The sequence below is a fragment of the Tachypleus tridentatus genome, chromosome 2 (genome assembly GCF_004210375.1).
Source record: "Tachypleus tridentatus isolate NWPU-2018 chromosome 2, ASM421037v1, whole genome shotgun sequence".
Classification (NCBI taxonomy): domain Eukaryota; kingdom Metazoa; phylum Arthropoda; class Merostomata; order Xiphosura; family Limulidae; genus Tachypleus; species Tachypleus tridentatus.
In genome coordinates this window covers 146256646-146272644 of record NC_134826.1, presented here as the reverse complement: position 1 = coordinate 146272644, position 15999 = coordinate 146256646, and the positions used below count along the sequence as shown (strand labels likewise).

Here is a 15999-nt window from a genome sequence, read left to right as displayed (position 1 = left end):
TTATTACATCATTTATTATTCTACTTAGATATTAATATTTTATATGAAATAATACATACTTGTTTCTGTCAAGACTGGCGAGGACCTAGAAGAACGATGCAAGATAGCTGGGATCGAGATTGTTACCAGACAGAGCTTCCTTACCGATCCAACAGATGCTGTCAGAAACCTGGTGGTAAAAAAACAAATTACGTATATGAATAAAACAATGCCAGAAATAAATTAATAATAATAAAAATTATATATTATTATTATATACTAAATATCATAGTATCTATATATTTTTTCACTCATGGAAACACATCTAACTTTAGATATTTAGAAATAAATACGTAACTAAACTTTAGATGTCTTTGAATATTTTATTGAATTTTGATGATTAGAGACAAAGATTACAATGCTTCTTCATTAAATTCAAATAGAAACTTCTTATATATTATAAAAACATAAAATGTACAAAAAAGATTCATCTTGTTTAATGTTTGTGTCTTAACTGGAAGAGAAAATACACTTATGTAATACAGTGAAATTAACTTGGAAGTTGCGCTACAGTTCTACATTGTCTTCACATACCACAGTTGTTGTTGCTTTTGTGAGTTATAAGTTGTTGTTCTGATTTGAAAAGAAACATAAACAACAACTTTACAAAATTTTAACGATGATTAGAGATTATGATCTCTTTATTTTTTAACATTCTGATAATTAAAATATGTTTCCATATGTTAAGTCGTGATTCAAGATCTCTCCAGTTCTTCTTCTAAAGGCCCGGCATGGTTAAGCGTGTTAAGGCGTTCGACTCGTAATCTGAGGGTCGCGGGTTCGCATCCCCATCGCGCCAAACATGCTCGCCCTTTCAGCCGTGGGGGCGTTATAATGTTACGGTCAATCCCACTATTCGTTGGTAAAAGAGCAGCCCAAGAGTTGGCAGTGGGTGGTGATGACTAGCTGCCTTCCCTCTAGACTGCTAGATTAGGGACGGCTAGCGCAGATAGCCCTCGAGTAGCTTTGTGCAAAATTCAAAACACAAAACAAATTGTGCAGGTCTACAGATCCCCTTGTCAAATGGTTTTTGTGCCTAACTGAACAATAGATTTAAGAAGAACAGGACACGATCTGTGTATGCGAAATCAGAGATAACTATATTCAAAATATAAAGTAGCAAAATTGTTGACTTTCATAACATTGAAAATGTAAAGCAATGATGGTTTTGATCACTAGTACTTTCACAATAAACGACAGTTAAAACTATCACTGTCATAATAATCTAGATATACAATCAAGAAAGTTCCAACCACTCATACATTCACATTTGTTGGTGTAAGCTCTTTAAAATGTTTTTCTTTTTACATTACGTAGTACTGAAAGCTAGGAATTCCACGTTTCAATATTTGGACGTGTTATTTGAGTGAAATATATTTATTTAATAAGTAATAGTACTGTTGGAACGAAAGACTAAACTTTAACATTTTCATTTTATCTCACTTCAGCGTGCCAAACATGCTCGCCCTTTCAGCCGTGGGGGCGTTATAATGTGACGGTCAATCCCACTATTCGGTAGTAAAAGAGTAGCCCAAGAGTTGGCGGTGGGTGGTGATGACTAGCTGCCTTCCCTCCAGTCTTACACTGCTAAATTAGGGACGGCTAGCACAGATAGCCCTCGAGTAGCTTTGTGCGAGATTCAAAAACAAACAAACAAACTGGTCATATAAATTTAGAAACAGGAGTATATGATACGATGTTATTGTTACTACATGCGTTCAGGTGTTATCTACATTCGGAGATAATATCCAAGTAATTGGAGAGTTTTAAATCTACAGTTGCCAATAAGGACACCATTACATTTTAAAGTGATTTGTAATATTATTTATTCGTCTATTACTTTGTTGATTATAGGGTCACGATTAATATGTGAACTCTGCAGTCTACTCGGTATTTTGGGTTAATTATTTACAATTAACAATGTGATAAGGAAAAACATAAAATAATTCAATAAGGTATAACAGTAGTTTACATTAGTAAACAATATGTAAACAGACGGGTAATTCAAGGGTTAACTGTTCACAGTATGTAAAGAAGTTGGTAATCTAGAGGTTAACTGTTTACAGTATGTAAATAAATTGATAATTTAAGGGTTAAATGTTCACAGTATTTAAATAATTGGTTACTTATGGATTAGCTGTTCATAATATTTAAGAAAGAATCGGTAATTTGAGGGTTAACCGTAGATTTAAACAAACTGGCCAGTTGAGGGTTAAATTTTCGCGAACGTTATGAAAACCAATCGATAATTTAGGGAATAGCTATTCATGATATGCAAACAATTGATACTTTGGGGGTTAAATGTTTAACATCTGTGGTGTGGCAGTTTCGTTTAATTCAAACTAATTATCAAACTAGGATCATTCTGTGATTAATCAACTGAATGTTAATTATCAAACTAGGATCATTCTGTGATTAATCATCTTAATGTTAATTATCAAACTAGGATCATTCTGTGATTAATCATCTTAATGTTAATTATCAAACTAGGATCATTCTGTGATTAATCATCTGAATGTTAATTATCAAACTAGGATCATTCTGTGATTAATCATCTGAATGCTAATTATCAAACTAGGATCATTCTGTGATTAATCATCTGAATGTTAATTATCAAACTAGGGTCATTCTGTGATTAATCAACTGAATGTTAATTATCAAACTAGGATCATTCTGTGATTAATCATCTGAATGCTAATTATCAAACTAGGATCATTCTGTGATTAATCATCTGAATGTTAATTATCAAACTAGGGTCATTCTGTGATTAATCATCTGAATGTTAATTATCAAACTGGGATCATTCTGTGATTAATCATCTGAATGTTAATTATCAAACTGGGATCATTCTGTGATTAATCATCTGAATGTTAATTATCAAACTAGGATCATTCTGTGATTAATCATCTGAATGTTAATTATCAAACTAGGATCATTCTGTGATTAATCAACTGAATGTTAATTATCAAACTAGGATCATTCTGTGATTAATCAACTGAATGTTAATTATCAAACTAGGATCATTCTGTGATTAATCATCTGAATGTTAATTATCAAATTAGGATCATTCTGTGATTAATCAACTGAATGTTAATTATCAAACTAGGATCATTCTGTGATTAATCAACTGAATGTTTTAAGCTACATGTAAACATGATTTTTAATAGCTGTATCAATACAGTCCTTAAAATAACAAATAATGATTTCTTTAGAGGCAGGATGCACGAATAATTGTCGGAATGTTTTATGGAGCTGCCGCTAGGAGAGTTCTGTGTGAGGTGAGTTTTCTGTACTCCGAAATTTAATACATTTACCTATGTATGAACTATCTAGTTCTTTGATAATACCCTTTAAATGGTAAACATTATCATGAAGTTCGTGTTTCTGTTTTTGATAATGGTATGAATATTCTCGACCCTAATACTTAGGCTTATAAACAAAAAGTTTACGGGAAGCAGTACGTGTGGTTTCTTATTGGTTGGTACGAAGACGACTGGTACACCATTCAAGAACGTGGATACAACTGTAGCGTCGAACAGATGAAGGAAGCACTTGAAGGCCACTTCACGACGGAAGCGTTGATGTTGAACCAGGGAAGTGAACATACTATTTCTGGAATGGTCAGTAACACTTACTTATCGTGGATTTAACATAACGAAAACACCAAAAATTCAAATGTCTCAATAAAGCTACAGTGTAAATACAAATTAGTGATAAATATTGTATGAAAAACTGTTTTGAAGTATTTAGAGCTTAAACAATGAAAATTAACCTGTTTTGATCCACACTGACCTTTTCTCGTGAGCAATGGCGTACCTTTCTAACAGAATGTTTAATCAGAGATATTGTTAAACAAACCTCAGAACGGCGTCTCTCACTCAGTTCGTCTTGTATTACCAAAAATATTATTTGCAAAATAATGTAACAGGCCAAATATTAATATTTTATTTCATGTATAATTATCTTTAAAATATATTCAAACCTCTGTTTAATTAATGATAACGAAAATTATTTTATTTCGATAAAAAAAAAAAGACTACAGTTCACGAAGTTATACATCTGAGTGTAATTGGTTAATTTATTGTTTTTTATCCATTTTTAAAACTTTTCTTCGCTGATGAGTTTTAATGTATTTTGTTTGTTTGCTTTCATTTGTGGAACTATAATTACAGACGTCCAAAGACTTCCTTAGACGTATTTTGTTTGTTTGCTTTCATTTGTGGAACTATAATTACAGACGTCCAAAGACTTCCTTAGACGTATTTTGTTTGTTTGCTTTCATTTGTGGAACTATAATTACAGACGTCCAAAGACTTCCTTAGACGTATTTTGTTTGTTTGCTTTCATTTGTGGAACTATAATTACAGACGTCCAAAGACTTCCTTAGACGTATTTTGTTTGTTTGCCTTCATTTGTGGAACTATAATTACAGACGTCCAAAGACTTCCTTAGACGCTACTTTCATTTGTGGAACTATAATTACAGACGTCCAAAGACTTCCTTAGACGCTACTTTCATTTGTGGAACTATAATTACAGACGTCCAAAGACTTCCTTAGACGTATTTTGTTTGTTTGCTTTCATTTGTGGAACTATAATTACAGACGTCCAAAGACTTCCTTAGACGTATTTTGTTTGTTTGCTTTCATTTGTGGAACTATAATTACAGACGTCCAAAGACTTCCTTAGACGCTACTTTCATTTGTGGAACTATAATTACAGACGTCCAAAGACTTCCTTAGACGCTACTTTCATTTGTGGAACTATAATTACAGACGTCCAAAGACTTCCTTAGACGCTACTTTCATTTGTGGAACTATAATTACAGACGTCCAAAGACTTCCTTAGACGCTACTTTCATTTGTGGAACTATAATTACAGACGTCCAAAGACTTCCTTAGACGCTACTTTCATTTGTGGAACTATAATTACAGACGTCCAAAGACTTCCTTAGACGTATTTTGTTTGTTTGCCTTCATTTGTGGAACTATAATTACAGACGTCCAAAGACTTCCTTAGACGCTACAAAGAAGCTTTAGTGGAGTTCGGTTACGTTGATCGACTACCAGAGGGACACCAGGAGGCGCCACTAGCGTACGATGCAGTGTGGGCTGTAGCGCTCGCCTTAAACAAGACCATAAAGAGACTGTCTGAAATGGGCATATCGTTGGACGATTTTACATATGAAAACTCGAAAATCGCCCAAGAAATTTATTCAGCCATGAACTCGACCCAGTTTCTGGGCGTTTCGGTAAGCATCTATTAGGTTTTGTTAATTTATACTAAGTATGATTGATACAAATGTCGTCTGACTGCGTGTGTGTTGAACTCACCACTTGCGTGTTAAGACACTTCTGTGTTTCTTCATAACAGTTATTCTATTGAAAAGAAAAATAAGATATATTTCCGAAAATATTTCGTTAATTTCAAACGCCATCTGATGTGTTTCGTTCGTTATACGTAGAATAGTTCTCAATATACTCTGTAAGCGATTTATAAAGATGAATATATATTTGTACGTATAAAGAAATAATAAATATTTAGTGAAAGGAAACCAATGACTAGTTTGGGGTTGTTTTGCAACAACACATGTTTGATATAATCAGATAATTATAACATTAAATAAGGAAGGAAAGTAGAAAAAAATGAATTGATATTTATATATATATGTGTGTATTCAGTCTTGAATTTTCAGAAGGTTTTAGGTTTTATAAGTTACACACACGTATATGTATAAACATTAAAATATAATCATCTCTTTTAAGTGTGGTCCATTTGAAAATAAGTTTTCCTTGCATTTCACGACTTTTTATTATAGTAGAGATACTGTGAAGACAATAAGGTTTTAAAGAAATGAAATCGAATACTTTGGATCACATTCGATATTAAACTGTGAGGAGACAATATCACGTAGTACGTTGTACTTAATATAACCTGAAACAGTAAGAATATCTTATGGAACTGTAGGAAAACAAACCTTTCTTTTATCTTTAGGGCAGTGTTGCATTTTCTTCTAAGGGAGATCGTATTGCTCTGACACAAGTCGAACAAATGATAGGTAAGAAATCTTTCCAGATGTTAACGGGTTATTTGGTAAAAAAGACAATTCGCTTTGTATTACATTCAAACTTTCTATTATATGCCAAAGAAGCATTAGAAACAGCTTTCTGCGGTATACAAGCTTGTTGACCGTAATCAGTAATGTCGAGAAACCCACTTGTAGAGAAATATATATGTAAAAACGGTTCGTTTGGGTTGAGAAAATATTTTACATAGAAGAGCGAACAACGTTTCGACCTTCTTCGGTCATCGTCAGGTTCACAAAGAAAGAGGTAACTCACCGGAAGCTGGCCACATCTTTGGAAGGGTTGTGTAAGTGAGTGTCGGAATGTAGAGGGCGATGTTAGATGCTCACCAGATAAAATTAACGATGAATTAGACAAAATAAAACAATACTTCATCAACATCAATAAGTTTCCTCCACAAACCGTAGAAAACATTATACGTACCCCCCTGGACAGAAAGCAAAATCAACCAACAAAAGTAAATATATCTCACGAATCAAAAATCACAAAACCATATACTGCTGTATACCATATATTCCCGACATCAGCAGACAAATAACCAACATTTGGCAAAAACTAGTAACAAAACACAACATTCCAGTGAATACCAAATTTATTCAAAAACCAGATACAAAACTGAGGTCTATACTATGTAAAAACTACACTGACAAACACCACACCAACATTATTTATAAAATACAATGTGATAACTGCCACGACTTCTATATTGGAGAAACAAGTAGAAAAATGGAAACCAGATTCAAAGAACATAAAAAGTAACCTTCACACGTTTTCGAACACTGCAAGTCAAATAAATACAACATAACCATAGAAAACACTCAAATACTAAATAAAGAAACAAACATAAACAAACGCAAAATTAAAGAAGCTTTACTTATACAACAACTTAAACTCAAAATAAACCAATACAAAGGAACTCCTTTATATCTATATTAAAAAAATATAATAAATAATAATAATAAAATAATATTATATATTATATATTCAAACATCTAAGCCCGCCCTCTACATTCCGACACTCAGTTACACAGCCCCTTTCAAACATGTGGTCAGCTTCCGGTCAGTTACCTCTTTCTTTCTTTGTGAACCTGACGATGACCGAAGAAGGTCGAAACGTTGTTCGCTCTTCTACGTAAAATATTTTCTCAACTCAAACGAGCCGATTTTACATATATATAGCATCTATTGTTTGTCAGTGAGAGAGTTCTTCATTCATACGAGTTTGGAGAAAAATACTGTTTCGCAGTGTGTCCAGTCTCTTTCAAACTCAGTCGAAGTTAAGCGAAATCAGTTTTACTCAGTTAAGCATCCTCCAGAGCTTCCAGTTATTCTGGGGCTCCTACCCGATTACTCAGTAAATCTGAGAATACAACGCTTCTAACGTATCTTTATCATATCATAAAATATTTATCATAACTTGTCAAAACTTTCAAGGATCGAAACATTACATTGTAAATACGTGGAATTTTATTTCGTTAGGCCTACTTAGAATACATATATTTACAACTACTGTTTCATTTTTCTGTATCATAAGATGGTTATTAATTTTTACTTTTTCTTCAGTTTCTACTAAATAAATTTTGAACAGCTGATAAATAGAAATAACAGTGGTAAGTCTACGGATTTACAACGCTAAAATCAGGGGTTCGATTCATCTCATTGGGCTGAGCAGATAGCCCGACGTGGCTTTGCAATAAGAAAAAACACACACACAAGACGACTGCATTAGTTCCGAGCTAGTTAAGAACAAATTGGGAAGTTTATAAAACAATAAGGCTCCTGGACCAGATAATATTTTCCCAAGGATTTTGAAGTAAGTTAAGGATTGGACATTTGAGCCATTTACTACTGTTTTTGTCAGTCCTTGAAAAGAGGACAGGTACCAGTACCACACGATTATAAGTCAGCTGATGTCCTCTTTTGAAGTGGAGTGATAAAAATTGTCCTAGTAATAATAGAGCTGTTGGAAGTTACATTACACGCTGGAAAAGTTTTGGACGGTCTGGATTCCTTACCTTAGGAAGGACATTGAGTTCTTAGATTGGGTTCGTAGATAGGTTACTAGAATGGTGCCTGGGATAGAGGACTTGTTACATGAGAAAACGTTGAAATCTCTCAAATTGTTTTATCTTGAAAAGGTAGAGATCGAAGTGTTTAAGATTGTAAATAGAACTGATACTGATGATGTATCAACATTTTTGTTTGATAATTAACAGTGAGAACAGTAGGACTAGTGACAAAAATATAAATTTTGGCAAGGTAGGAGTCATCTTCAGTTAAGACAGCTATTTTACTAACAGGGTGGTTGACCTTTGGAGTGGTTACCTACTGATGTTATAGAGGCAGTAAATATAAGTGAGTTTAATAGAAAGCTTGATAGCTATATGAGTGATAAGGGTTGGCTTTAAAGTTTTGTTTTTAAATTTGTACATTAATATTTTTAGTTTAGTTTGGAGGATGGGACAGCTGAGATGAACTAACATGTTCCATGTTGTCCCAAAGCATTATGTTAAGTTTTACTTCAGGTAAGCCTTCTTTGAGGCCATAGTTGAGTTAATGGAAGCAAGGCTTTATGGTTTTCTGAGCTTCTAATACACGTATTATCTTACTCGTGAGGCTTGTAAAGCTTGACTTAAAAACAAATCTTAAATCTTGTCAGAATTAATACATGATGTACACCTTTATACAGTACATTGCTAAATTAATGTGAATATATAGTATAGTATGTTTGGTTTAGTTTGAATTTCACGCAAAACTACACGAGGGCTATCTGCGCTAGCATCCCTAATTTAGTAGTGTAAGACTAGAGGGAAGGCAGCTAGTCGTTACGACCCACCGCCAATTATGGGGCTAGCCTTTTACCAACGAACTGTGGGATTGACCGTAACATTATAACTCCCCCACGTTTGAAAGGGCGAGCATGTTTGGTTTGACGGGGATTCGAACCAGCAACCCTCAGGTTATGAGTCGAGTGCTTTAATCACCACCTGGCCATGTCGGGCCTACGTATAGTATGTTTAGGGTTAATTGTAATAGCAAAACTGTTGAAAAGTATAATATATTATTGAATTTATGGCTTTAAATGTCATTAGTAGTATTGTATAGCCTCTCGCTAGTGCAGCGGTAAGTCTACGGATTTACAACGCTAAAACCAGGGGTTCGATTCTCATCGATAGGCTCAGCAGATAGCCTAATGTGGCTTTGCTATAAGAAATCACACAGTACTGCATATAATATATATTATATAATATTCTTACTTTTAGTATTAATCGATTTTAAATATCTTTTATTATACCACCACCACCACCCCCTAAAAATATTATTTCATGTTGGCTTAAAACTCCCGTATGATAGACGTGTTTAAAAAGATAATTTTCATCATATTATGTAAATAAAACAAATGTGATAACAATGATTGTTTATACCTGTACTTCAATATTTTCTATCAATACTTTAGAAAATAATTGTTTAAATCTTCTTATAAGTAACATATTTACTTCATGGTTCTATCTTTAGACGGTCAGTATAATCTACTGGGATACTACGACACCCAGATGGATAACCTGACCTGGTTTAAGAGAGCAGTGGAAAGGTAAGGTCATTAATATTACATGATACGTGTTTGAGTAGATGTTAGAAAACATCCTTTGTTGTTGTGATTTATAGTTACTGTTTGTAAAATATTAAAGACAATTCTAATATTTACAGCAACATTTAACACATTTTTACCATTTGAGTATGTGTAGTTAAGGTTTAAAAGTGGTTCATATCAGGTAAGATTACACCTTCACTCGACGTGGAACTTTTAATAACTAACACTGCTACAACTTGTATTCTCAAGATGTCTGGCATAGGTATTAACATGTTAATACCCATACCAGCCGTCTTGAGGTACATTTTTACTTCAAGTGGGTTTCTTGTCATCACGAACTTGAGAGTTGAAACATTCGAACATTCACAATTACTGAAAACACGCAAAATCAAAAAAGTAGCATGTGTTTATAGTTTAAGTGTGAAATAATAGAGGCTGCTTGGTATGCATCCCCTGGTGGTACAGAGATAAGCCCGAGGGCTTATAATGCTAAAATCAAGTTTCGATACCTAATGGGCAGAGAAAACATAGAATAGCCGATTGTGTAGCGGGTTGTTCATATGCTTAACGTTATTTATTGACAAATACAACTCTGTGTGAAAAAATGTACAGCTAGAGAGTGAACCATCCAGGAAACTTAATGAGACAGTTTCGCGAACATACATTTATTATCTTAGTCGTAGCTTCTTGTCACTGTAATATTCAATTATGATGGGTTTCATTGTGTATACACCCATGAGTTTAAAGACAATAGTAACATCTGATCGACCTAACACGTCAGATTGGAGTTACACAATCACAGTTTTAATGGCTTATATGTCAGATATCCTTTTGCAGCTCAAATGATTTATAGACGTAGGTGTACAAGGGATTATTCAGAAAAAGTGGGTTGTAAACTTTTTATGTGAACGAGGTTATAGTAAGAAACTTCTGTTACAAGTTTTATCCGAATGAACATGTCCCTCCTCCATGTATAAGTTGGTTTTACTGAATGAAACCTATAGTTGAGTGACAAATTCATCATGAAAACTTATTAATGTGCTGTACTCTTAATCTGTAGAAGTTCAACAAATATTCGTGTTTCTTGTAGCCAACGAAATGTATTTAACAGCTCAGTAAAAATAAATTTATTTTGCAAAATAACGAGTTATTACTCTAAGTGAAGACGCTAGATGGCGCTTAAAATCAGTACAAAACAACAATCTGTGTTACAGATGACTCAACTTGTTTCCGGTGTAACACAAGTTCAAGTTAGAAATAACACAATCATTGTGAGCATAAAAAATAACGCATTGTGTTGTATTTTATACGATCAAGATACATATAATAAAACACAATAAATGATTTAAATAAACACGCGTTTCAGATGGAAGCCACACGTCAACTGTATTTATATCGTTACAACAGTAAGTTGTGATATATATCGCAAATATTGTGTTGTGAAATAACACAATGTCTCTACTGAATTAGAACACTTTTCTATACTGACTGCTTAACAACCAGTAAATTCATGCTTTGGATGTCTATAGCATAATTTTCTTCAAAATTTTGAAAAACATCTGAATCTCAGAAGGAATAACCTAAATCACCAAAATGTATACGATAGTTTGTTGAATATCTCTGAAATCTGCTCGACAGCTATCTGTGCTACCAGTCCCTATACTAAAGCGATACACCTGGAGAGAAAGCAGTTAATCAACATCACCCACCGCCAACTGTCAGGGTACTTTTTACGAACGAAAAGGGAGTTGAACGTCACGCCACAGCAACCTCACCAGGCCATGTCAGACCTCCTATAGACGACTATTATTAGATAATTGACGATAGGGCTTATATTAGTTTTTGTGTATTGTGAATATTCGAATGTTTATAGAAATTTTTGAACTTGTAATATGATAATCTATGTAAAATATCTAATTAAATAAGATTTTATTTACACAAGCATTATGAAATAAAAAATTAAAATGGTTTTTATTTCCGAATTTCGCCGAAAGGGCTATTTCTTCATGGCAACTTACAGCAGAGCATGTTTTTACAGTAATGGGCTGACAAATATAAACCAAGTCTGATCACATTAAGCATCAAGCCATGCCCAGTTCCTATGCCGGTGGATCACACATAAATTGGACTTCACATACCTAATTAATAACTCATGTTAAAAAAAAATCCAGTAATGTTTGCAGCATAATCCTTAAAAATGTCAGTTAATGTTGAAACACCGTACTTAACAAATAATTATTTTTGATTTATTTCCTGTAGATGGCCGGCCACCCCCTGACCGTACGATTATCAAACATACATTAAGAACAGTGTCCTCGAGTCTGTTCATCAGCATGTGTGTTATTTCGTTCATTGGAATCATTTGGGCCATTGGACTATTATTGTTTAACTGGGCTTTCCACATGTCAAGGTGAAGATGTTTATATTTATACGTGAGAAATAAAGGGTATGATAGAACTGTTCTGGTATGTTAAGGTAAAGATGGTTATATTTATACGTGAGAAATAAAGGGTATGATAGAACTGTTCTGGTATGTTAAGGTAAAGATGGTTATATTTATACATGAGAAATAAAGGGTATGATAGAACTGTTCTGGTATGTTGAGGTAAAGATTGTTTTATTTATACGTGAGAAATAAAGGGTATGATAGAACTGTTCTGGTATGTTAAGGTAAAGATGGTTATTTTTATAAATGAGAAATAAAGGGTATGATAGAACTGTTCTGGTATGTTAAGGTAAAGATGGTTATATTTATAAATGAGAAATAAAGGGTATGATAGAAATGTTCTGGTATGTTAAGGTAAAGATGGTTATATTTATACATGAGAAACAAAGGGTATGATAGAACTGTTCTGGTATGTTGAGGTAAAGATGGTTATATTTATACACGAGAAACATAGGGTATGATAGAACTGTTCTGGTATGTTAAAATAAGGATTGTTATATTTATACGTGAGAAATAAAGGGTATGATAGAACTGTTCTGGTATGTTGAAGTAAAGATGGTTATATTTATACGTGAGAAATAAAGGGTATGATAGAACTGTTCTGGCATGTTGAGGTAAAGATGGTTATATTTATACATGAGAAATAAAGGGTATGATAGAACTGTTCTGGTATGTTGAGGTAAAGATGGTTATATTTATACGTGAGAAATAAAGGGTATGATAGAACTGTTCTGGTATGTTGAAGTAAAGATGGTTATATTTATACATGAGAAATAAAGGGTATGATAGAACTGTTCTGGTATGTTGAGGTAAAGATGGTTATATTTATACATGAGAAATAAAGGGTATGATAGAACTGTTCTGGTATGTTAAGGTAAAGATGGTTATATTTATACATGAGAAACAAAGGGTATGATAGAACTGTTCTGGTATGTTGAGGTAAAGATGGTTATATTTATACATGAGAAATAAAGGGTATGATAGAACTGTTCTGGTATGTTAAGGTAAAGATGGTTATATTTATACGTGAGAAATAAAGGGAATGATAGAACTGTTCTGGTATGTCAAGGTGAAGATGGTTACATTTGTATATGATAAATAAAGGGAAGGATAGCAATATTCCTGTGTATTATAAACGTTATATGCTTCTATGGGTTCTATTGTAATTAAACAATGAATTTAAACTGATCTTAGGTCTCAAATACTGTTAACTTTCTACTATTTGAATGTATAACTTCTGGTTATCTTTCTCTCTCTAAAAACAGTCCCCCCGCTGGGACAGCGGTAAGTCTTCGGATTTACAACACTAGAATAAGGAGTTCGATTCCCCTCGGTGGACACAGTAGATAGCCGATGTGGCTTTGCTATAATAAAAACACACACTCTGAAGAAAAGCGACTACAACTGACTACTCAGGGACAATTTGCTTTGAATAAATGCAAAAATTAATTTTTTTACGCGTTAATAGTTTGTGAATATAATAATAGACAATAATATGGTAATATATACCTCAGTTAAAATACATCTTGAATAATACACGTTCATATCTTTTGTATCTTCTTTCCCTGATGAGGATATCGCGAGTTTTGTTCGCTTTTTTATAACGGATTGTATACCTATTTAATATTAGACCATACATGAGACTCAACATTCCTGTTTTTATCTCAGTATGTTGTCATTAACAGTTATGTATTTGAATTTTGTGTTTTTTTACAGGTATATTCAACTGTCACACCCAATGTGTAACAATATTATGTTAGTCGGAATTATTATCTGTCTGTTATGTGTTTGTCTTCTGGGTCTCGATGGGAAATTTATCAGTCCTAGCGGTTACGGACACCTATGTGAGGTAAAACGCTGGACAAGCTGTTTAACAACTATATTCAGTTGATGAAGATATATATATATTTAGTTAGTAATGAATTTCAGTAAAGTAGTGGACTGGTGGTTAGGGTGCCAGACTCGCGGATTCGAATCACATCACCCTTTAAACCGTGGAGGCTGTACAATGTTATAATTAATCCCAATTTTTATTGATAAAGATTATTCAGAAAGTTGGCGGTGGGTGATGATGACTAGTTGCCTCTCTACTAGTCTATCACCTTTAAATTAGAGAGGACTAGTGCAAATAACCGTTGAGTAGCCTTGTGCGAAATTCAACAAATAAACGGTGCACTTTTTTAAGGTAAAAATTTACGTTTCGGAACATATTAATTTACCAGTGAAACTCGCCAGTTCTTTGAAATATTATTTGACCAGCTGGTGTATACGTCTTATGGACGGAAATAATGTAAATCTGCGATTAATGAAAGGTTATCTTAGGACATGAAAAATTGCTTCCTTTATACGTGCTAAGGCGTGCGACTCGTAATCTGAGAGTCGCAGGTTCGCATCCTCGTCGCGCTAAACATACTCGCCCTTTCAGCCGTGGGGGCGTTATAATGTGACGGTCAATCCTACTGTTCGTTGGTAAAAAGAGTAGCCCAAGAGTTGGCGGTGGGTGGGGATGACTAGCTGCCTTCCCTCTAGTGTTACACTGCTAAATTATGGACGGCTAGCACAGATACCCCTCGAGTAGTTTTGTGCGAAATTTAAAAACAAAACAAAACAAAACAAATCCTTTATACGTAATTGTAAAATACCCCAAAATTCAAATAGAAAATTTGTGGGTATCCCCGATTAACCCTAATGAGCATCTATACCATTTTCTTTGTGAAGATTCACCCACACCCTGCGAATGTCAGTATTTACACGGACGTACAGTCATATTATATTTGTACAGATGCTGTCAAACAAATATTTGTTCGAGTTTTCAAAACGAGGAAATGTATTAACTACATCATAATGTTTTCAAGTAACTTAAAAACACATTTATAATAAACCAATCTGACTCTTAGGAAGAAGTGATTATAAAATGTATCTAAGTATATTTTAACTATAGCTTTATCCATTCGAGAATCTATGAATATTTAGTTATATAACTTGATAACAAACAGTACACTCATACACTGTTTATATAACTAGATAATAAACAGTACACTCATACACTGTTTATATAACTTGATAACAAACAGTACACTCATACACTGTTTATATAACTTGATGGTAAACAGTACACTCATACACTGTTTATATAACTTGATGGTAAACAGTACACTCATACACTGTTTATATAACTTTATAATAAACAGTACACTCATACACTGTTTATATAACTAGATAATAAACAGTACACTCATACACTGTTTATATAACTTGATAATAAACAGTACACTCATACACTGTTTATATAACTTGATAATAAACAGTACACTCATACACTGTTTATATAACTTGATAATAAACAGTACACTCATCACACTGTTTATATAACTTGATAATAAACGGTACACTCATCACTGTTTATATAACTTGATAATAAACAGTACACTCATACACTGTTTATATAACTTGATAATAAAACAGTACACTCATACACTGTTTATATAACTTGATAATAAACGGTACACTCTACACTGTTTATATAACTTGATAATAAACAGTACACTCATACACTGTTTATATAACTTGATGGTAAACAGTACACTCATACACTGTTTATATAACTTGATGGTAAACAGTACACTCATACACTGTTTATATAACTTGATGGTAAACAGTACACTCATACACTGTTTATATAACTTGATAATAAACAGTACACTCTCATCTACTGGTTATATAACTTGATAATAAACAGTACACTCATACACTGTTTATATAACTTGATAATAAACAATACACTCATACACTGTTTATATAACTTGATGGTAAACAGTACACTCATACACTGTTTAT

General features: G+C 33.4%; 1 protein-coding gene across 1 annotated transcript in view; it reads left to right on the top strand.

Annotated features, from left to right (window-relative positions):
* Window positions 1–15999, top strand: part of LOC143245312 (gamma-aminobutyric acid type B receptor subunit 1-like) — a 51107-nt gene that overhangs the window by 14504 nt on the left and 20604 nt on the right. The window contains 9 exon segments of the mRNA XM_076491509.1: window positions 74–175; window positions 3252–3317; window positions 3468–3659; window positions 5038–5289; window positions 6033–6096; window positions 9641–9701; window positions 9703–9716; window positions 11976–12126; window positions 13879–14011. Coding sequence (XP_076347624.1) covers window positions 74–175; window positions 3252–3317; window positions 3468–3659; window positions 5038–5289; window positions 6033–6096; window positions 9641–9701; window positions 9703–9716; window positions 11976–12126; window positions 13879–14011 — 1035 coding nt within the window.